Below are 22,306 nucleotides of genomic sequence, written 5' to 3'. Positions count from 1 at the left end.
ATTTCAAATTTTACCCGCATCAGGGAAAACCAGAATAAATGCTATAAACCACCATCCAAGACCGAGCACGGGGAGGAGAAAGGGAGCAGACCCAATAGAACAGGGCAGATACTCGTGATATAGGACAGTCATAGGCGGCTGTAGGAAAAGAGGAAGATTAAAAAGGGAAAAGAAAAAAGTAAAAACGAGTAATTCTGTACTACTAATAATCAGAGATCACTACGAACCCACCAGGAAATGCCCACCAATTATCAGCATAGAACATGAAGCTGGTACTATGCTCCAACCACTGAATTGGAGAAACCGGATCAAACCTTACCTAGGCAAAAAGCAAACGCGAGCTTGGAGTAAAAAACACGAGGCCAAGGAACATAAATGCAGTCGATCACGCAATATACTTCCCCGCCATCCCCTTTGACTCCCCTCTTTCCTCAATTTTGCCCTCAATTCCTGAGATTTGCATTTATCTCCTATAAAGCCATCCGACAATAGGACTGAGAGTCTGTTACCATTAGTGCTGTACATGAAAAAGTACTAGTTCCGACGAACTTCCCCGCACCATGTCCAATCCCCAAAATCTCCACTTCGACACGCTACAGTTGCACGCCGGGTAAGTAACCAATTCAGACGCGATGAAGGCATAACTAAGTAAGGAAGCCACGAGCCTGACGCGGCCACAAACTCCCGCGCGGTTCCAATCTACGCGACCAGCTCGTATGTCTTCAACGACTCGGCCCATGGCGCTCGGCTCTTTGGCCTCAAGGAGTTCGGCAACATCTACAGCCGCATCATGAACCCGACAGTAGATGTCTTTGAGAAGCGAATTGCAGCTCTGGAGGGTGGTGTCGCCGCCGTTGCAGCCTCCTCCGGCCAGGCAGCCCAATTCATGGCCATTTCGGCCCTAGCTCATGCTGGCGACAACATTGTCTCTACTAGCAACTTGTACGGTGGCACTTATAACCAATTCAAGGTTATGTTCCCGCGCCTTGGTATCAATACCAAGTTTGTCCAAGGTGATAAGCCCGAGGATATTGCTGCTGCGATTGATGACCGCACGAAGGCTGTCTTCCTTGAGAGTATTGGAAATCCGCGTTATAATGTTCCTGATCTTGAAGCTATTGCCAAGGTTGCACACGAAAAGGGTGTTCCCGTTGTGGTATGTACATGTAGTATGTATTCGAGCGCGAAGAAACAAATTCTTACCATCATTTTCCGTCTAGGTGGACAACACCTTTGGCGCAGGCGGCTACTTCATCCGCCCAATCGACTACGGCGCCGACATCGTCGTGCACAGTGCAACGAAGTGGATCGGTGGTCATGGTACCACCATCGCCGGCGTGGTAATCGATAGCGGTAAGTTCGACTGGGGCAAGAACGGCGCCAGATTCCCGCAGTTCATCGAGCCCTCAGAGGGCTACCATGGGCTGAAATTCTGGGAGACATTTGGCTCTGTCGCCTATGCTATCCGAGTGCGCGTCGAGATCCTACGGGATCTTGGATCAGCCCTGAACCCGTTCGCAGCGCAGCAACTCATTCTGGGTCTGGAGACTCTTAGTTTGCGGTGTGAGCGTCATGCCAGCAATGCGACTGCCCTGGCTAAATGGCTTCAAAAGAATGAGAATGTTAGCTGGGTTTCGTATCCTGGGTTGGAAAGTCATCCCAACCATGATCTTGCGAAGAAGTATCTGAAGCGTGGATTTGGTGGTGTCTTATCTGTTGGTATTAAAGGTGGTGCGGCTGCTGGTGCGCAGGTCGTTGATAACTTCAAGCTGATTTCGAACCTTGCCAAGTATGATGCTATCCCATTTCCGTTATTTTGAGGATGTCACTGACCTATTGCAGTGTTGGCGATTCCAAGACTCTTGCTATTCACCCCTGGTCTACGACCCACGAGCAGCTCTCAGAGCAGGAACGTCGTGATTCCGGTGTTACCGAGGATGGAATCCGTATCTCGGTTGGCACAGAGTACATTGACGACATCATTGCCGACTTTGAGCAGTCATTCCGCGTTTCGAAGGCTCTACCGGATCGTACCGCGTGAGCAGCTGGATGCTATTGCAAGAAAACACGAGAAGAGACGAACTACAAAGCTAGACCTTTATTCGGTCAATATACACGATAAAATGAAAGCTCAATATGTAAACACGTTGTAAAGCCTAGTCCTACGATGGCCACAGAGTTGAAACAAGTTCAAGAAGTGTATTTCCTGCTAACTAACGTATGTGAATTGTAATGAAGCCTTCGGGACATGCAAGGATAGAATTAATAAGAATAAAACCGCAGATCACGATAACCTCCCGTAAAAGCTCGCTCGAAAAATTTCCAATCCTCCAACGCCTTTTGCCCCTCGCGCAATCCTGGACCTTATGCAAGATATGCACGCATGGAATGAGATAAGAAAAATGCTTAGTTGCCCTGACCATTCGGGGGTTGAGCGCCGGGCATGGAACCACCCTGCGCACCACCCATCATGAAGCCAGGAGGCAGCATAGGCATACTGGCGAAGTTGAAACCATAGGCAGGAACAGCAGGAGGGACTGCAGGGTTGTTCATGGTCTGGCCCTGGTCGACGGCGCCATCACCCATGTTGGGGCCACCGCCGTATCCATCACGATCACGGCGACCACCGCCACCACCACCACCACCACCTCCACCAGGGTGACCGCCAAAGCGGTTGTCGCGTGTCGAGATAGGACCACGCTTGCCGCCAGTGTCAGTTGCGATGCGACGGCTGATAGCCTTAGAAGAGACACCAGCGCCGATTTCAATATCAGGTTCCTCGACAATCATTCCCGATTCAATGGGACGTCCTCCAGTTCCGCCGTACTCGGCGGTGAGCATCCATTTCCGATCAGCCTCAGTCAAGCGTTCAATTGGAATTATGCTAACGCCAGTTTGGTAGTCGCTGCAGTCGCGGGGGCCAAAGCCGACACCCCACCGAGTCTATATTCGAAAAAAGTCAGTAAACATGATCTCTCCTTTCGTGTGTGGAGCAAACGCTAAACTTACCCTAAGTTGCATATCTCCAGTCCGGTATGATTCCATTCCATCGCGAGCACTCATCGCGTCACCACGGCTGATCATCTTGATAAACGCGTGGCGCTTGTCCACGTTAACAATGCATGTCTGAACGATTCCAAACTGGCCAAACAGCTGGCGCAGGTGGGCCTCCGATGAGGTGACACCGCCAACAAAGAGGGTTCGGCTCAACACCTTGATTACACCCTGGCCAATCGAGTAGTCCCACTCAATGAACTTGGGACCGGGGGGTGGCAGGTTAGGATCCTTGCTACGAGCAGGCGAAGGCGAGCGACGACGACCACCACGGCCAGGAGGGCTGCGCTGGCGATACTCATTGCCACGACGACCACGCGCATCACGGGGGTCTCCGCCACGACGACCGGGGGAGTCACCATGATATTCTCCATACACAGGGCTCTCACGACGACGAGGGGGCGAGGCAGTACGACGTCTGTCCCAGCCAGGGGAGCGCGAACGACGACGGTATCCAGTGGGAGGGGAACGAGGGAATTCGCGGCCTCGGTCATCACGGTTCTGAGAGTCAGGGCGACCCCAGCCGCCGACGTTCTGGCCAGGCATCTGGGGGAATCCAGGAATGGCAGGCATCTGTCCAGCGGGAGGCATAGCACCCATACCATTTGTGGTGCTGCTCATGCTGAGGAGCTGCAAGGCAGTGGCCCACTGGTCCTGGGGAACACCCTGAGCAGCAAGCATTTGAAGAAGCTGGAATTGCTGGGCCATCGCGGCCGGGTCCATGGCCGGCTGTTGCGCAGTCTGAGGCATCAACGCGGCCAACGGATTGGCAGCGGCCATGGGGTTAGGAGTTCCAGTCTGGCTCTGAGGCGGGATAACCGGGTTCTGAGCGACAGCTCCCATCGCCGCAAAGGGGTTCATGGGGCCGGCGGCTGCGCCGTATGGGTTCAGGGCAGCAGAAGCCTGAGAAGACGAATCGGTGGATGACGCAGCGGGCATGGCTGCGGCGGCGTTGAAGGAAGCCATAGGATTGGCCGGAGCAGGGGCCGATGGTGCCGCAGGAGCCGCAGTGTTTTGCTTCGCCATATCCGCCAATGCCTTCAGGATGCTCGAGGTGTCCGGTGCGGCGGGCTGTTGCGGAACGCCCAGTGGGTTCGCGTTGGGGGCAGGCGAGCCTTCGGGGGTGTGCGACTCGACAGCTAATGAAATGTTAGATGAGATCAGACGAAAACAAGACGGAGCACATGAGTGCGACAACGACAATGGTCCCAGTGCGATTGACTTACTTGCGTTCAATTTCTCGTTGAAAGAGCTCAGCATGGGCGCCGGGAATGTGCCTCCACGCTCCCAGATATCAACTAGCTTCTTGATCTTCTCCTAAAGGGATGATAATACGTGAGCCGACTGTTCAAAAAGTCCACGCCTTGGCGATCTTCAGGGCTGAAGACATGGGGCAACGGTGCATTTCTATACAAAGGTTCTTGGTCCCCGCCAAGGCTGCAGCGTAAGGATATCAGATACAGATCTATTGCTTACCTTTTGATCTTGCGGAGCATTGTTAATGATGTCGGTCATCAGGACAGGCAGCAGATCGGTGACACGCTTGACTCCAGCGGCAAAGGTTCCGTCTGGTGCCTCGCTTCCAGGAACCTGACCAGCCTTGCGAGCAGCATCTACCCATTGTCGAGTTACTGAGTCTACGACATAGAGCACGCCCAACTTGTGGGAGCCCGGTGCCTTCTTGAAGTGGGTGTAGATTTTCTGGATGAGAACTGATTCATTCTGCAGGACAATTAGCGTGTTTCCGGAAGTTGGGGGCTGAATGGAACGAAATATCGACCAAACGGGAAAAGCGTACCTGCACGTTGGCAGTGCACAAGGATGTGATGCTACCGATCTTGGAGCCCGATACACCAGGAGGCTTGAGAGCCAGCATGGATTGGAGAATATTCTCCAGTTCTGCTACCGCGGACGACATCGCTGATGAACTATTGCGAGAGAACGAAGTCGCAAAAAGAGAGAGACGAAGAGAGAAAAGAAATTCTGGCCCAGGCCTATCGAGAGAAGAGATGATTCCAGCTACTGCGGAAAATCCCTTGAAAAGCAGATATTTTAGGGTCCTTGGTGACTTGCGATTCTTCACTACAGACTCCACGAGCGCATTCACTGTCGAGCAGAGAACAGCCGCCTACAGCTGAATACAGCCTAGCGATATTGTGTCCAGGGAAGGCTGCCTGGCCGAGTACGAGAGTACGGGGGATGTACAGCCTAGTGTCGTAGTGAGATCCAGGGAGAAACCAGAGGGTTTTACGGAGTTCAAGGGATGGACTGAGATCGAAGAGTCGATGGAATAGAGAGATGAGAGTTAGAAAGCGAAGGAATGCGAAGGGCATCAAAGGGGAAGAAGGGTGGCAGAATCTGCGGGAGCTAGACCTGAATGAGAAGGGTCACGTGATAACAATTTCAGCATATTTGGTATATGTGACCGACCGGAGCTGACATCACGTGCTAATAGATCTGAATGATGTCTGGCCCCAACAAGATACGTAATTGAGCATTGATGAATCTCTCTTCAATATTGATTTGAGTCTGATTTGCTCCGTACTTTGCGAACTGACGCCATATCTGGGATCTTCAGTATTTCATGACGATATTCGCATGCTATTGCAATGATCATTATCAATATCTCCTTCACTACGATCAGATATATGTGATATTGAAATGAAAACCAACTACATTCTTGAAACTGTCGGAATGACATTCAAACTGAGCCGAGGAATATCCTACCCAGAACGTGCCCCCTATTCTGCCCCTTGCTCCCGCCCGAAGCTTCCGACCTCGGTGAACCATTTAAGAAATCGGAGAGCATAGGGTAGAATAGGAAGTAAGAGAGGTCATGGCGGCATCAGGTGCAGTTGTACCCCGTACCTATACACACCAATCTGATAAGAGCACTTTATACCGAGGGGTTTACACGGACAGGCGGCACAATGGATGGCGACTTGCCGACGTCACTGCCTTCAGGGATGGTATTACCCCCGTACCGCCCCGTCACTCCGGATCTCTGGGACGAAAGCGGATACATACACATAGCATCATAGTCTGATAATTCATACTTTATATAGACATTGTATACACTCGTGTCAAGATCTAATACATGGCATGATAAGACACGTAGCTCCGTTTTTCGTATAAAGAAACCGAAGCTGATCTGCCGGCAGCCCGAGCCCGTACCGTTGGGGGAAAATTACGTGGTGAGGTTCCCTTCCACGGCGTCCCGAGTGGGACTGTGACCGTACCGGCTGTAATACGGCCAGATGGAAAATACCGAGAAAATTGCAGGGCCGCAAAAGAGCTTCTCCCAGACTTTCCCTTCTTCCTTCTTTTTCTCCCCAGGCTTTGTGTCCATATCTCCCCCCCTCCTCCCCCATCTTTTTTTTTCTCATTTTATTTCAAAAATGGCTTCTCTCAGAATCGGCACTGCCGCTCTCCGGTCTTCCATTGCGAAGCCCGTGCAGTCCACTGCCTTCAATGGCGTGCGCTGCTACTCTTCCGCTAAGGCCAAGGTACGATATCCACCAAGGAAGCTTCGGATCAATGCTAACATGCTATCATCTAGTCCCTGAAGGACACCTTCGCCGACAAGCTCCCTGCCGAGATCGAGAAGGTTAAGAAGCTCCGCAAGTATGTGACGCGCTGTCCCTATCCGAAACCGCAGAGCTGACAATCGCATCAGGGAGTACGGTAGCACCGTCATTGGTGAGGTTACCCTCGACCAGGCCTACGGTGGTGCCCGTGGCATCAAGTCCCTCGTCTGGGAGGTAAGCTCAACAACTTGGCCCCCCTAGGTGATGACGCAGCTAACCTGAGGTTTTTTTATAGGGTTCCGTTCTCGACTCTGAGGAGGGTATCCGTTTCCGTGGCTACACCGTAGGTGATCCTCGGTCTGAACATCGACCTTCCACATGCTTACTGTTATCCCTAGATCCCCGAGTGCCAGAAGCTCCTGCCCAAGGCTCCCGGTGGTGAGGAGCCCCTGCCCGAGGGTCTCTTCTGGCTTCTGTTGACCGGCGAGATCCCCTCCGAGCAGCAGGTCCGCGACCTGTCTGCCGAGTGGGCCGCTCGTTCCGATGTCCCCAAGTTCGTTGAGGAGCTCATCGACCGCTGCCCTAACGACCTCCACCCCATGGCCCAGTTCTCTCTGGCTGTCACTGCTCTTGAGCACGAGTCTGCCTTCGCCAAGGCCTACGCCAAGGGTGTTAACAAGAAGGAGTACTGGACCTACACCTTCGAGGACTCCATGGACCTCATCGCCAAGCTGCCCACCATTGCCTCCCGCATCTACCGCAACGTCTTCAAGGATGGCAAGGTCGCCCCGGTCCAGAAGGACAAGGATTACTCCTTCAACTTGGCCAACCAGCTCGGCTTCGGTGGTAACAAGGACTTCGTTGAGTTGATGCGTCTTTACCTGACCATCCACTCCGACCACGAGGGTGGTAACGTCTCTGCCCACACCACTCACCTGGTCGGCTCCGCCCTGAGCTCCCCCATGCTCTCCCTCTCCGCTGGTCTCCAGGGTCTCGCCGGTCCCCTCCACGGTCTCGCTAACCAGGAGGTCCTTAACTGGATCACCAAGATGAAGCAGGCCGTCGGCAACGACATCAGTGACGAGTCCATCAAGGACTACCTCTGGACCACCCTGAACAACGGCCAGGTCGTCCCCGGTTACGGCCACGCCGTCCTCCGTAAGACTGACCCCCGTTACGTCTCCCAGCGCGAGTTTGCTCTCCGCAAGCTGCCCGATGACCCTCTGTTCAAGCTGGTCAGCCAGGTCTACAAGATCGCTCCCGGTGTCCTCACTGAGCACGGCAAGACCAAGAACCCTTACCCCAACGTCGATGCCCACTCCGGTGTCCTCCTCCAGTACTACGGTCTGACCGAGGCTAACTACTACACCGTCCTGTTTGGTGTGTCCCGTGCCATTGGTGTCCTGCCCCAGCTGATCATCGACCGTGCTCTTGGTATGCCCATTGAGCGCCCCAAGTCCTTCAGCACTGATGCCTACGCCAAGCTGGTCGGTGCCAAGCTCTAAGCGCGTCATGATTCGTTTTTCTTCGGTATAATATTGGGGGACTAAGGACCCGATAGACATTTGTATTATTTCCTTTGTGTGACCGAGATAGTCTTGGGTTATTTTATGTATGATAGGGACTTGATCGGTTCGAGCGGGCCTTGTAACAGAGCTTCCATGTCAAAACCACGATCTTTGTAGTATATTCGTATCTGCGCGGGTAAATTGGCCTAAAGAGCTGATGTACATGGATGCCTTAATGCTTTTTTATCGGGGATAGTAGGTACAGCGTAGATATCAAACGGTCTGACGGCTACCTGTGTTGAATCGAGCACGTGCGGGATTGTTGGGACGGGACAGCCCTCAACCATCAGACTAACCCCACCTGTATGCGTTGCTAGGGGAGAACATAGACACCGAATTATAGCTATACTGCCGATTGTAGGATATAGAACTTCAGATACAACGATATCCGTAGGAAATAGAAAATATTGTTTTGCGCCGAGAAACGGACAGTTCCAAATTGCCAAGGATAGGGATTGCTCCGGTGCTGGTATGTGAGGTACCGAGTACCCACTGGCATGAGTGGAACTATTGAAGATCACGATGTACCTGGTACCAGCTGTCCCCAGCTTAGTTACCCGACCTTGCTGATTCCCCTATAAGACATTTGGCTCTCTCTCTCCTCTTTCCTCTCTTACACTCCTCCATCTTGGACTTTTCCAACTACTTGTTTCTCTTTCCCCCCAACGCACGAAGCCCCCTACATCCCTTGGTCAGGGCCCCTTTCAGCGCATCCTCATCCTAGAATGTCTACCGCAATTCCATCCGCGGCCTCGGCCCCTAAGCTCGAGAAGAAGCCCGTCAAGTTCAGCAATCTGTTGCTGGGCGCAGGATTGAACTTGTTTGAGGTCACATCGTTGGGACAGGTACGCCATACTCGATATTCTAACAATGAATCAAGGTAGCTGACCATCCCCCAGCCGCTGGAGGTGATCAAGACAACCATGGCCGCAAACCGGGGCGACAGCTTCGCAGGCGCTATGGGTCGGATTTGGGGCCGTGGCGGCATCCTCGGTTGTAAGTCATATACCCGACCTTCCATTTTCCCCCGACGTGCGCACTTAGCGCCCTTGGTGGGACCTTGCATGTGTAACATGTAGCTGACGTTGGATTTGTTTTAGACTATCAGGGACTCATTCCGTGGGCCTGGATTGAGGCATCCACCAAGGGTGCGGTTCTCCTGTTCGTCGCCTCCGAGGCCGAGTACCAGGCCCGCGCCCTCGGTGCCAACGACTTCGTCTCCGGTATCAGCGGTGGTATGGCTGGTGGTGTCGCTCAGGCCTACGCTACCATGGGTTTCTGTACCTGCATGAAGACGGTCGAAATCACCAAGCACAAGATGGCCGCCACTGGCGCTAAGCCTCCCGGCACCTTCGCGACCTTCATGGATATCTACCGCAAGGAGGGCATCCGCGGTATCAATCGTGGTGTCAACGCTGTTGCTATCCGCCAGACCACCAACTGGGGTTCCCGCTTCGGTCTCTCGCGTCTGGCTGAGTCGGCTATCCGCAAGGTCGCTAACAAGGAGGAAGGCACTAAGCTGTCGGCCTTTGAAAAGATCTTGGCATCCAGTCTCGGTGGTGGTCTCTCCGCCTGGAACCAGCCCATCGAGGTTATCCGTGTCGAGATGCAGAGCAAGACCCCCGACCCCAACCGCCCTAAGAACCTGACCGTCGGCAAGACCTTCCGCTACATCTACGACAACAACGGCATCCGCGGTCTCTACCGTGGTGTAGCTCCCCGTATCGGTCTCGGTATCTGGCAGACCGTCTGCATGGTGGCTCTTGGTGACATGTAAGTTGTTTACTTCCTCCGGATTTTCCCCTGTCGTCATCGATCCACCTTTTCATGTGAGACCTCGGGCTAATCATTCCGTTTCACCGAACAGGGCTAAGGAAGCAGTCGAGAAACTGACTGGCGACACTGTCACCGCTAAGCACTAGAGAAGGTTTGAGATACCCTTCTGCCGTGCAGTGGTCTTTGGAATGGAGATGTCTTTAGTTTAGATGCCACCTCTTACTATTTTATAATTTGTCTGGACCGTGGACAGACCCGATACCCATTGAATACATTTGCGGCTTTCTATTACGATACAAATCCTCGTCAACTTGTGTAGCAGTTGGATTCTGTAGTCTATCCACAGCCATCTATTCAAGATCCATATCAACCCATCTCAACATTGAACCTCGGGAACACAATTCCGATCGCAGGAGCAATAACCATCCCATACTAGCCCAATGAACACAATAACAAATTTCCGCTGATACACTTCAACCCTTCCGACAGTCTAACTCCGACGACGGCTAATACCCCCGCCTTGCAACTGAAAAATATCCACCCCCGGACAAAAGAGCACAATATCCGATGTCGGTGCGTAAATCGGCTCTTTCGGTAGTGTACCTGCCTGACAACTTCTCTTTTCTCTTCAATGGACGACCGGAGGTAGTAACTGTGATCATACATTTGAGAATATTCAATCCGAACGTTCGGTACTAAATCACGACATGATGCAACAGCCGTTTCGGCTGACATTTGCGGGTTACATTTATGGCGGGCCGCGACGGCCGCTTGTTTATAGTAACATCTACCCGCTGATTTGACCTCGGCTTATGGATATACTATACTGTAGGGTTTAATTATAGTCAAATAGGAGTATACCTATCTGTCCGTTTGTTCGTCGGTTATACGTAGTAGTTGCTAGGCTGAACCCGGGTGTCGGCCTGTGTGATTGTTGCACATGCCAAACATGTGTGGAGAGTATTTGGGTTGTCCTCCTATGTTCTCGCTCATGTAGTCAAAGATGGTAACATTTCTCATTGAACAGGCAAGATGGCCGAGTTGGTCTAAGGCGTCAGGTTAAGGTCCACCTTAACTCCCAACTGTTACAGCAGTTTCCTGATCTACGTTTGTAGGCGTGGGTTCGAATCCCACTCTTGTCATTTCTTTTTTGTTTTGGTTTAACATCTATGGCTAGCTAGGCCTATCCGTACGATATGTCACCTATTTTCCATTACTTTTTCTATGTATTCTTTCTTGCTTTTTTCTTCTTTCGTATAGACAGATCACTCGTTCGTCTGTTCGTTCATTTTTCTTTTTCTTTTGGTGGTTGACGCTGAGTTTGGGGGTCATATGGACATTGTCGAAACAATGACCCAAGTTATGTTATTCGATATCATTGGACAAACCAATGAAGGAAACAACCTCGGTTTTACCATCATCTGAAAAAAAAAAAAGCATGACTCTCGTCTTGTCATAGTCATATTCGCCGTATTCGCCATATTCGGAATAAACCCACACTCATGCAAGAGATCGAACGATCTGAAGACGTGGATCGATGCAAGCTCATCCCCTGCTCCTTTTTCCTCTGTCGTCATTCACCTTCATTTACCTCCTCTATTACATGACGACGGCTGTGCTGTACAGGGCTAACTTCTATTGGCTGATATGGATATTCTTTGCATTCCTATAGCTCCTACCCTCCCGTGACACATCAGTTGTATCTGAGATATTTGATGATTCTCATCCTATATTAAGTTACCGGCAGCAGCGCGGCTCAGGAGTGCCAAGTGTTACATTAGCATATCGGTGTCTCCCTACATAATGCAACCGTCACATCATACATGCAGCTGCAAGTCCCTATTATCTGTTTGCCGAGTTTTCCACCTATGGGTGCCTCGGTATCGGTTTGCACACTTAATCCTGTATGTGCGTGGAGTTGAAGGATCAGCAGCCATGCATACAGAAGTTGGTGTAACATGCTGCTGAGTCCAATATCTCCTTGCTTTTTAGTAGCGTATAATATATAGCGAGGTGACTGATCATATAGTTCCTTGCTATTTTATCAACCCTTCAAAGCCTTCCGCATATTTTCAAACAAGACTCACCTTACATTGATATCCCCGTAAATCTTGACAATGCGTCTTCTCGTCCTTCTTGTTACCCTTCAAGTCGCGATTTCAGTGGCCGAGGTTTCTCCAATGCATACGCTGCGTTCTGGATTATCTTTATATATCCGGACTGTTCACTTTACGTGCACATCCAGGTCTATAAGTGGAGCCAAACTAACTGCCTGCGACCCGGGCACTTTGCCTGAAGCGAGGCCCAATGAAGGCGCATTGAACGAGTAGTTGGATAGCGTTGCTCATATGACCTTGCCCCATTCACCGTTATAGGGCCGGTTGGAGAACATAAAGCAACGGCGCCAGTTGTGGCAGAAGCGAAGTCTACTAGCTACATCCTTGCCAGCCAATCTGACATGCGTCAAGGCAGATTTGGATGGTCTGATCTCATGCAATCCATCCACCTACAAGTCTAACCAATCACAGTCCTCTATAGGAAATAATAAACTGATAGAAATAAGTGGCCGTATTGCCTAGGAATCAGAATGGGACTTTCTGTTCATTTAAATATGAAAGGGGAAAAAATTGGGGCATAGCAACTTTATAGAACCCCGATTTCAAGGATTGTATGTGTTCCTCCACCGGGGAGCTCTTTTTGAAGAGCCAATACACATACTTGATGTTTATAAGAGAGAGAAGAAGCACATACTGTAGATAGATAGGTTTGGTAAAGCAAAAACAAAAAGAAATGACAAGAGTGGGATTCGAACCCACGCCCCTTTCGAGACACGGAGATAGTTATGAAACCATCGGGATCAGGTTGACCTGAACCGTGCGCCTTAGACCAACTCGGCCATCTTGCCTGTTTGATGAGGAATGCTACTAGCCTTGACTACATGAGCCAGAAACGCCACCTTTCAAAACTAAGGTATAATTTTGATTATTTCTATAATTGCTTTGCTTGTCAATATGTTGGATATAGTGGGGTCCTCTTGTAATCTGCTTTTTCTTTTCGTTTAATTCGATGGATCTAAACAGGTCATTGCTAACAGTGTTCACTTAGGTGATTCATTCCGTTACTCAGGCGAAATATATATATTCGGGGACAATAATTAGGTAGCCCGAGTAGTAAGAAGACAACAAATGCCAGATCACTGCCCATATACATATGCGTTCATTCCCAACTACAACGTAATGTCACACAGATACTCAAGTCGAACTCAGTGCTTCCGGTATATGTATAGAGCAGAACCCCATTAAAACGCGCGCTAGTCTAGATTGGATTCAGCCCCAACATACCAAATTGTAAGATGTGTCACATGATACAGATGTTTCGTCTACAACCCTGCAATTGCTTATATCCCATTGACATTTGATGAGTGTTAGCAGAACATATCTCTCAATTTTGTCTGGCTGCCAAAATACCGGCGTCATTAGACAATGCGATAATAGTCCCCACGAACTGAATGATCAGCTTACACAAGCTCGCCACGCCCCTAAATAACGACAGGCTATCAAAGGCAGATCCCGCTACACTCACCTGGGCGCGTCTCCACTGGTACCTATATTGAAGAATCTAAAGCCGTACCTTTTTTTTCTTCTTTTTGAGTCGGTTCGATATGCCCGTTCGCTCGTCAGGCCGCCCGAGGGGTAGCTCAACCAGGGCCTCAACCAGGGCCTCAACCTCAAGATCTAAATTGGGTTGCAAAACCTGCAAGTCAGTATGCTCTTCTCTTTTTAAGACAGATCATGTGATGCTCATCCCACCATAGAATCCGGAGAGTCAAATGCGGAGAAGAAAAGCCTAGTTGCCTCCGATGCACCAGTACAGGCCGCAAGTGTGACTACGGAAGTGCAAGTTCTCGCACGACTTCATTATTCATTTCCGAGAATCCTCTTTCATTATCACCAAACACAGTATGGCGAGAACGCCGCGCTTTCGCCTACTACTTCCAACACACCGCAACGTCGATTGGTGGCGAATTGGATGTTGATTTCTGGCGCACTATTGTTCCACAGGTTTGCCGAAGTGAACCCGCGGTGTGGGATGCCATGATCTCGATAAGTTCACTATTCGAAACTCCTGATCCAGGCCCGGATCTTGCCCCTCTGCGCCGTGACCACCCCCGCAGACTCAATCAGAACCAACGAGATGCTTTGAGTTGGTATTCACGCTCAGTATCTGCCGTTCGTCAAGGGATTGAGCGTGGTGGCGTCGGGGTATTTACTGGACTCATTACATGTGTCTTGTTTATCTGCGTTGAGGCCCTCCTAGGAGATCTGGAGGAGTCATTACATCTCTTTAACCAAGGCGTACACCTCATTCAAGCAATACGAAACCGAATGGATTGCGGGACTTTAACATCAACTGAAGCTTCATTATTGGAAGAGACAATTGTTCCTATATTCGTCCGACTAGGAGCAGTCACCCTCCACAACCTAGCGGATCAAACGAGCGTATTGTTACGAGAATCAGAAAGTGAATCTACGCAGGAGGTCAACTTTGTCTCTCTCAGGTCGGCCCGGGAAGCCATTGTTCTCCTATCTGCAGAAATCCATATGTTCGAACGAGTCTGCGAACAAGACCTGGAGCAATCACATGCCTGTCGTATATCTCAGACATTGATGACCCGACAAAGAACCCTCTCAGACAAGCTACAAAGCTGGCATACTGCTTTTACAAGATTGATGGCATCTCTACGCACAAATGACCAACTCGGCACCTGTGCTCTTCTTCTCGCTTACTACGAAATGTTATTCGTCATCCTCGGAGTCTGCGTGTCACCATCGCGAATCACAACCGACATTTATACCCCAAATTTTCAAAACATGATCGAGCAATCCAGCATAGCCTTGAAAGGATCAGCGCGATTTGATGGCAGCCAGCCGCCCTTTACCTTCGAGATCAGCGTGGGTCTTCCACTGTTTTTTACATGCGTCAGGTGTCGCGACCCTTCAATTCGACGTACAGCTCTAGCAATGCTTCGTCGAGCGCATCGGGTATTGGGACTTCATAACCGCGATCAAGGGATCGTGCTGATCGAAGCAATCGTAATGATAGAAGAGAAGAACGGGACGTCAATTGACCAAGCCCAGAGCACGAGCAGCCCTGTGACCGCAAAAGCAAATGATACGCCCGAACATCAACTCGACAGTGGAGACACTACCAAACCGAGTACTCCATTCACCTTTCCGGTTGCAGGTCCATACTCCACGCCTCCGGAACTTGAAGCCAGGACAACAGAAGTGCTCGTCCCACAAGAGGCTCGCATCAAACCACTTGGTGTCTTCCGGCCACGAGATGGTTATCCGCCTGGGATGACGGAAGAGGATTTAGAGAAGTGCAGCCAGAGATATGATCAATTATTCTTCGGATTCTCGTGGAACGAGTACAATCAGACTAATAATACGTGGAGGACGGTGTATGGGTGTTTGCCGGTGGATCTTTAAGTACTGTTAAACTTAGAAAAGTGCCGAAATATGATATCACTTACTATAATGTAGCGTATCTAGCAGATCCTCATGTGAATACATCCCCCGCTATGGAATGTCTCCTCATACATTTATATACTCTTTATCCGTCGACGCCGTGTACAAGAAGTGTACAAGATTTAGAAGCTGACGAATAGTAAAACCAGTAGCAACAGCTAATATTATTGCTGGGGGAGGTTGGCCATTCAACTTCATTTTAGTTTTCATGCATGATATGTGCCAGCCACTAATGAACGCAATTAATCTCCGAATTTTCACATCCCAAGGCAAGATGGCCGAGTTGGTCTAAGGCGCACGGTTCAGGTCAACCTGATCCCGATGGTTTCATAACTATCTCCGTGTCTCGAAAGGGGCGTGGGTTCGAATCCCACTCTTGTCATATCTTTTTGTTTTTTGTTCCTTCTGGCCTACCTCATAGGAATTGCATTTTGTTGGCACCACTGACGAGGTCTTTTCAATTGCCTGTTCCTTTGTTAATTGTTAGATAGAGCTCGTATATGTATTGAGGAAGCACTTACCAGGACTTTGTTATATCAGACTCAGCTGATCCTAGCATTTTTCAGACTGCACATTGTCACTCCGGCTATAGTTAGACACGCTGAATCGCAGATCACCTATATATTTATGCATTGGGTATCGACTTAGGTATGCCAGGGAGGTGAATATCGATATACTTCTCAGACATGAAAGACTGATACTCGACATTAGGCATATTTCAAACACAAGCCATAATGAAATAAACGAGAGTTCATGTCTAGGCAGAGAAACGAATCAAAGGATAAGGTACAATTGTATTACAGTCAACTACACCATCAAAGAACAAAGGAGATATCGGCAATGAATCTAGGCACAAGTGGTCACATCAATCCAGAATGAAGGGAACAGATTTTCCCCTCTCTACGGTATATTGTATACAAGGATTTTAAACGGTCAGACCGAGGTCCTCGGCGTAAGGAAGCTGGAAGACATCACCGACGCTGACGAGGGTGGCCTTGCCAGACAGGAAGGTTTTGGCGACCTGTAGATAGTTGTTAGTAACGATTTCAACCAAGCGGGAATAGACGAATAACATACCTCCTTGACCTGCTGCTCGGAGACTTTCTCGAGAGCCTGGGCAATCTCGTTGATCTGGTAGGGCTTGTTGCCGTGGACGAGGCCGGAGCCGGTGGCCTCAAGACCGGTCTCGAGGGTCTGGACGGACTCCAGAGCGCGGAACTTGGCGAGGGCAACGGCCTTCTTGATGTCCTCGCTGGCAACCTCACCGGCGGCGGCCTTCTTGAGGGCATCGACGACATTCTTGCTGGCGGCACCAACCTGGTCGGCCTGGCCGGACAGGGTAACGGTGAACAGACCGGCATCGGAGTAGGCGTTGTTCTCAGTGTTGACGCGGAGCTGAGAGAAGCCCTTGGTGGCCTGGGACAGAAGAGAGAAGCCTGGGGTCCACTTGATGGTGGACTCGCCGCCAAGGAGGGCAGCAAGAACGGAAGCCTCGGGCTTGTAGCCGGCGGTACTGAAGGCGCTGGAGCCGGGGAAGGCGATCACGACAGCGTTGCCGGTCTTGGAGGCAATGCGCTGCTCACCACCGAAGTACTGGGTGGCCACGGTAGGCAGAACCTTGTATTGGCTGGAGGCGTTGCCGGTGGGGAGGTCCTTGAAGAACTGACCAACCCACTTGGAGAGCTCAGCGGAGTTGGGGCCGCTGGCGACGAGAGCAACGTTGGACTTGGCATAGGCGTTCTGGGCGAACTCGGCCAGGGCATCGCCGGAGACGTACTTCTCGAAAGGAGAAGTCTGGGAGGGGGTGATGGAGGCACCCAGACCGCGGTGGAAGGCAACGCCGTGGGCGGCATCAATCGCAACAGTCTCCGGGTTGGAGTGGACGATCTGCTGCTTGTACTTGAGGAGCTTGCTGACAACCTCGTTCAACTCGTGGTCTGATATCATCGAGAGCTTCAAGTCAGAAAAAGATGTTCCTATATTTGCGCAATCTACCACCAATCATCAAAAGGGACCAAACTCACCAGCGAACTTAGTCTGACCGGCAACCTCAGCCAGCAACTCTGTGAAGTAGGGGAGATCCTTGGCAAGGAACTTGGTGCGGAGGACGAGGTTTTCGCGCGAGTGTGTCGATGAGATTTCACCGCCCAGCAGTTCAGTCTCCCGGGTGATCCGCAGTGCGGAGCGCTTGAGGGTAGTCTGTCGATTAATTGCATGATTAGTATCCCGGATGGCAGCTGAGATGGTCCAATTGATGGTATGGGACGGACCTTGAAGGCGAAACGCTCGAGAGCATCGGAGAAACCAGGGAAGGGCTGGTAACGGGAGCCAGCCTTCGCGACCAGGGCCAGGGTACCGGTAGGGCCCTCAACCTCACGGTTGGCAACCTTCACACCGGAGGCCTCGGTGACATCGTACTGGAAAGCAGGGTTGGCAGCCGAGGCCATGGACCGACGGCCAGCGGCGAGCGCACGCGGCGCATTTCGGCTGAGGGAAGACCGCGACAGCATCGTCGCTTGTGCCGAAAAGATATGCAAAGGGAAGAAGAAGAGATAGAAACCCGAATTGGGTTTGTAAAGGGGGGCAATTGAGGCGGGGAGGGAGGCGGGATGCGGAGAGAGCAGGAGGGAAGAGGCAGTTTGGAGGTCACGAAAAGCTTCAAGATCCCGGACTGTTGATTACTCAGGCTCTGATTGGCTGGAGTGACGAGTCGGACGGAACCGGAGTTACTTTTGTTCGGCAGTATATAAAAGGGATAAAAGAGTATAACGCTACGATGATTACGATCTGAACAGTGTCCGAAGAGTCCAGATCAATTTGTGGCCTCCATTGCTCGAACATTGTTCTCCCACCTGTCGTTGAAATCCCATACACGGATCACCTGATCTGCATATCACGTGAACCGCAATCGAGCCGATAAGCAAAAAAAAGGCAAAAGAACGTGGAGACCGAGAGACCTGCATCTCATTACGTTCGTCGGTTTTGGGACCTGCAGATCTCGGAGCTACTCCATGAACCTTGCGCGGTGACCCTGCTCTCGAGGATTCGAGGCTGGCGATTTTTTTTCTTTAGCCCGTCATGATGACCCAGGTATGCGACATATGAGTCTGTCCCACCTTATCCGGAGCTATGACTGACTTTGATTGCACAGTGCTCTTCCGAGCTTTGTATGCTTTTGATAGAGGACAATTTTGGAGAACTCTTCGCGGTGAGTGCTTTGTACAGACCCTCAGGCTGTATAATTAATCGCGACAGCGGGGTAGAGAACTAACTGGTCTATTTGTAGCGCATTTTCACCGTCCTCCAGCGCTATGAACGACTTACACTCCCCCGGTTAAAGTTCTATTCTCGACTGACTGATCGTCAATTGCACCATGGAATCTCGGCTATGATTCAACACCACCTCGTTTACCACTTCACCTCCCTCGATGACGGTAACACCTACTATGAAGCCAACCCGCAAGCCGCATACTCCCTCGTGCGGTCGGGAAAGATCCTCCAGCATGTGGAGAGTCGATTGGGAGAATATGCTGCCCAGGTATTGGAAGCTATTATGTTCCTCGGCCACACCTCGATCACCCACCTCGAGACTCTTCCCCAACTTCAACCAAGCCAACCCCTCACCAATGGGGTCGACCATGATGAAGAACAGCCAGAGACAAATGGGGACCATGAGGAAAAGGCCGGTGAACCCAACGGCAATCACGTTGTGAGCCAAAAGCCGGCGCGACTTCACCCCACACTCAAGAGCCTTGCATCCCACGGATACATTCACCGGGTGCGAGAAGCACATTTCCAGAGCCCCAATGATAACTGGCTTGATGCCCATCGGATTATTTCTTCCCGGCCAGACGTCAAACAAATGAAGGGCAAGCAGCAACAGGCCGAGATTGAGGAGAAGGCAAAGAGCATGGTCAAGGAACGAACGGAAGGAGATCTTTCCCGGGGTCTCATGTTCAATGGTCTTCCTCAAGGTGTGAAAAGGAAGTTTGGCAGTGCTTCGGGCTCGAATAACGCGCAGAATGGTACCAACGGCGTCAACCGGGATCATGCAGAGGACGAAGAAGACGACGAGGGAAATGATTGGTCAGAAGATGAAGATGGCATTGACTCCTCTCCGATGGATGTAAGTTTTTGCATTTTGCTCCGGGGTATACAGCAACTAACATCCCATAGTCTAATCTCATCGTTCGAGTGAACTACGAGAAACTTGATGTGGCTCTTCGGAACGCGCAATTCCTCGAACTTGCTAGACAATGTGCACCTCCCGCCTCACTCGAAATCTACGACTGCCTTCTTCGTCGCATTGAATACCAAACGCCCCGCTGCCGAGAGACCTACGAGATTCCTCGGGAAGGAGAGGAAGGAGAACAATATTCTGCTCCGATTCAGCTAAGTGCCATTGTCAACGACGTTGATCCGCAACTCGACCTCGCAGGATGTATTGGTCCAATGAATCCCACATCTGCGTCGAACCGACGGAAACGACCATTAGAGGATGAGACAAATGGCGTTAATGGCGATGACTACGAAGACGAGTCGACAGAGCAGAATCGTGCCTATCAGATTGATCAGCACCTTAGTTACCTCTCACAAGCCCCCTTCAACCTCACCACAAAACACAATATCGGTGGACTCGACACCTGGAGAATCGCATTTCGTGGCCTGGCTCGCAAGCTGCGCCACCTAGAACTGGAGCGAATGATCGAGTCGCGGTACGGCGATGTAGCCCTGCGAGTGATCCGTGTTCTCCATGCGAAGGGTAGATTAGATGAAAAGCGACTCCAAGAAATCAGTCTGCTACCATTCAAGGATTTGCGTCAGACCCTTGCCAGTATGCAAACCGGCGGTTTCGTGGACTTGCAAGAAGTGCCGCGTGACGCGCAGCGACAGCCCTCCAAGACCATCTACCTGTGGTACTATGACCCAGACCGAGTCTGCAGCAGCATTTTGGAAGACACATACAAGGCCATGTCACGGTGCCTGCAGCGCATCAAGTTCGAACGCGAGCGCGAGAGGGATTTCCTCGAGAAGACGGAGCGAACTGATGTCAAGGGCCACGAGGAGGAGTTTCTGTCTGAGGCTGAACTAGAGCATCTCCGCAACTGGAAGGCCAAAGAAGCCTTACTGCTGGCGGAAGTCTCGCGTTTGGATGACATGGTGGCTGTCTTCCGCGATTATTGATCTGTATTGATATGACGGATACATGGAGGGACGTGGAGTTGCATACATCTTGTACAGGCGCATGAGCGACGATTTTATACAATTCTTCTCACTTGCTCGAATGGTGATTCGTAGACATGGCGTAATTTGGCGCATTTTGAGTTTGGGGGGGATGAACCCTTACCTAGACAGAGAGTCGGATCGAAACGCCCGTGCGTTTGGAGACACTACCGCATTGTATGGCATACCTGAGTGGCCCATCTCCGGCCAAATCTTCCGTAGAAAGGTTTCACGGCGATCGGCAGGTTGTCGTCATGTCTTCACGTGAATCATAGCCAAGGATATACGAGACTAGCGTCAGGACAGGGCTTGTACAAAACGCAGGCAGCCGAGATAGACAAAGAGGTATATTAATAGCGATACAAAGGTGCGACCTAATAATGGGACTTACAGCAGCAAGTGGCGCATAAAGATTTAACATAAAACCAACCAGTCCCCTACGTAAACAATAGCATATCACCAGTTACAAGAGTGAAAGCAAGAAGTGCCATCAGATCAAGGTATGCATCCACGTCAGCCCTATTCATTGGTGTCAAGCCACTGGGCTGTTGCCAAGCTCTGCAAACCACAATGACGCTGGCGCGACGCCGGTGGCTGCCCAATCCCTGCAAGGTTTCTACTGTATATCTTACCTTGTTTCCGCTTTAAACATGAATGGAATCCTCTGACGCGAATCTTGACCAGCTTCTCGAGCTCTAATTCTCACACCAGCCTTCATACTCGCCATGGCTATCCCATGGATATTTCCCGTCCGGATCACCCAAGCTCTCTTTGGCGTGATCGTGATTGGACTAACAGGATATGGTATATGAACCAAAACAAAACAGTCAGCTCGAGCTCTAACAATTGTTTAGTGGTCTCCACGTTCTATTCTTATTCATGGCCATACTCCGACACAGTCAACTTCCTCCTCTTCCTAGGCTGTTGGACTGCCTTTATAGCAGTGCCGTACCTTACATTCGCGCCGATCCACTTCCCTCGTCTGGCGCATCACTATGTGATCCCCGGAATTGAGGTCGTCACCATGATCTTCTGGTTTGCTGGGTTCGTTGCGATGGGATCTCAGCTGCCTCCGCCGCGGTGGTGCCATTCCAGTACTTGCAGCTCGCTCCAGGCAGCAACAATATTTGGGGCGTTTGAATGGTAAGTACCGCCTTGTTTCAAGGCGGACGGCTGTGTGTTTGCTGACGGGTCTTATAGGGTGCTTTTTGCTGTGACTACATACTTTGCGATCATAGATGTTATGAATCACCGTCGAAGTGGAGAGAGTGCCAAGGCCGCCCATACAAATGCGCACCTCGGGGTTTGATGTGTTTGTTTCGGCTTTCCGAGTTCGGAAGGTCGAAATCCTAGTTGATAGTTTTAGGACGCGATACCCTTTGCTTTTATTTTTTTTATTTTTTTTTTTCTCTTGTTGTGCAATTTCTTTTAGCATCTTGAATACTGATGAGATCATGCCATCCTTTTTTTACTACCCATATACGGAGTACGTAGGTAGCCTATACGTTAGTCCAATATGTCATCGTTAGCGATAAGTCTTATCGGGGTCCACCGCAACCGGCGCAAGCCGAACCCACTGTAATTTCCTAAGAAGCCCACCTAGGCAGGTGTTCACTTGTAATCACTT

General features: G+C 50.7%; 8 protein-coding genes across 8 annotated transcripts; 6 read left to right on the top strand and 2 right to left on the bottom strand.

The window, feature by feature from the left end:
• Positions 1-560: 560 nt before the first annotated feature.
• PENARI_c002G08088 (O-acetylhomoserine aminocarboxypropyltransferase/cysteine synthase family protein) lies at positions 561-2,094 on the top strand (the record flags this gene model as incomplete). The annotated part of the gene is made up of 5 exons (XM_022627701.1): positions 561-610; positions 658-1,156; positions 1,221-1,789; positions 1,843-2,037; positions 2,091-2,094. The coding sequence occupies 5 exons, from the start codon at positions 561-563 to the stop codon at positions 2,092-2,094; spliced, it is 1,317 nt and encodes a 438-aa protein (XP_022492888.1).
• A 312-nt stretch (positions 2,095-2,406) lies between these two features.
• Positions 2,407-4,972, bottom strand: PENARI_c002G00258 (Nrd1 complex RNA-binding subunit; the record flags this gene model as incomplete). Its single annotated transcript, XM_022627150.1, has 5 exons — positions 2,407-2,943; positions 3,010-4,193; positions 4,281-4,371; positions 4,531-4,776; positions 4,853-4,972. The coding sequence occupies 5 exons, from the start codon at positions 4,970-4,972 to the stop codon at positions 2,407-2,409; spliced, it is 2,178 nt and encodes a 725-aa protein (XP_022492502.1).
• Positions 4,973-6,452: 1,480 nt separating this feature from the next.
• Positions 6,453-8,086, top strand: cit1 (citrate (Si)-synthase CIT1; the record flags this gene model as incomplete). Its single annotated transcript, XM_022627502.1, has 5 exons — positions 6,453-6,560; positions 6,614-6,678; positions 6,731-6,815; positions 6,877-6,924; positions 6,980-8,086. The coding sequence occupies 5 exons, from the start codon at positions 6,453-6,455 to the stop codon at positions 8,084-8,086; spliced, it is 1,413 nt and encodes a 470-aa protein (XP_022492211.1).
• Positions 8,087-8,874: 788 nt separating this feature from the next.
• On the top strand, positions 8,875-10,071 carry PENARI_c002G06660 (putative mitochondrial DNA replication protein (Yhm2); the record flags this gene model as incomplete). The annotated part of the gene is made up of 4 exons (XM_022627579.1): positions 8,875-8,994; positions 9,049-9,145; positions 9,250-9,922; positions 10,017-10,071. 4 exons carry the CDS (start codon positions 8,875-8,877, stop codon positions 10,069-10,071), a joined length of 945 nt encoding a protein of 314 aa, XP_022492567.1.
• Positions 10,072-13,586: 3,515 nt separating this feature from the next.
• On the top strand, positions 13,587-15,417 carry PENARI_c002G02476 (uncharacterized protein; the record flags this gene model as incomplete). Its single annotated transcript, XM_022627310.1, has 2 exons — positions 13,587-13,684; positions 13,740-15,417. 2 exons carry the CDS (start codon positions 13,587-13,589, stop codon positions 15,415-15,417), a joined length of 1,776 nt encoding a protein of 591 aa, XP_022492207.1.
• Positions 15,418-16,381: 964 nt separating this feature from the next.
• Positions 16,382-17,966, bottom strand: PENARI_c002G07140 (ubiquinol--cytochrome-c reductase subunit 2; the record flags this gene model as incomplete). Its single annotated transcript, XM_022627621.1, has 4 exons — positions 16,382-16,477; positions 16,534-17,393; positions 17,481-17,655; positions 17,727-17,966. 4 exons carry the CDS (start codon positions 17,964-17,966, stop codon positions 16,382-16,384), a joined length of 1,371 nt encoding a protein of 456 aa, XP_022492816.1.
• Positions 17,967-18,537: 571 nt separating this feature from the next.
• Positions 18,538-20,640, top strand: PENARI_c002G08056 (uncharacterized protein; the record flags this gene model as incomplete). Its single annotated transcript, XM_022627698.1, has 4 exons — positions 18,538-18,546; positions 18,608-18,664; positions 18,743-19,582; positions 19,633-20,640. The coding sequence occupies 4 exons, from the start codon at positions 18,538-18,540 to the stop codon at positions 20,638-20,640; spliced, it is 1,914 nt and encodes a 637-aa protein (XP_022492289.1).
• Positions 20,641-21,404: 764 nt separating this feature from the next.
• PENARI_c002G12138 (MARVEL domain-containing protein) lies at positions 21,405-21,988 on the top strand (the record flags this gene model as incomplete). Its single annotated transcript, XM_022627972.1, has 3 exons — positions 21,405-21,483; positions 21,534-21,822; positions 21,880-21,988. The coding sequence occupies 3 exons, from the start codon at positions 21,405-21,407 to the stop codon at positions 21,986-21,988; spliced, it is 477 nt and encodes a 158-aa protein (XP_022492811.1).
• Positions 21,989-22,306: the final 318 nt, after the last annotated feature.

Source organism: Penicillium arizonense, assembly GCF_001773325.1.
Source record: "Penicillium arizonense strain CBS 141311 chromosome Unknown PENARI_contig002, whole genome shotgun sequence".
In the NCBI taxonomy this organism is placed as follows: domain Eukaryota; kingdom Fungi; phylum Ascomycota; class Eurotiomycetes; order Eurotiales; family Aspergillaceae; genus Penicillium; species Penicillium arizonense.
The sequence above is the reverse complement of the archived record's forward strand: the minus strand, read 5'-3'. Positions and strand labels throughout refer to the sequence as shown.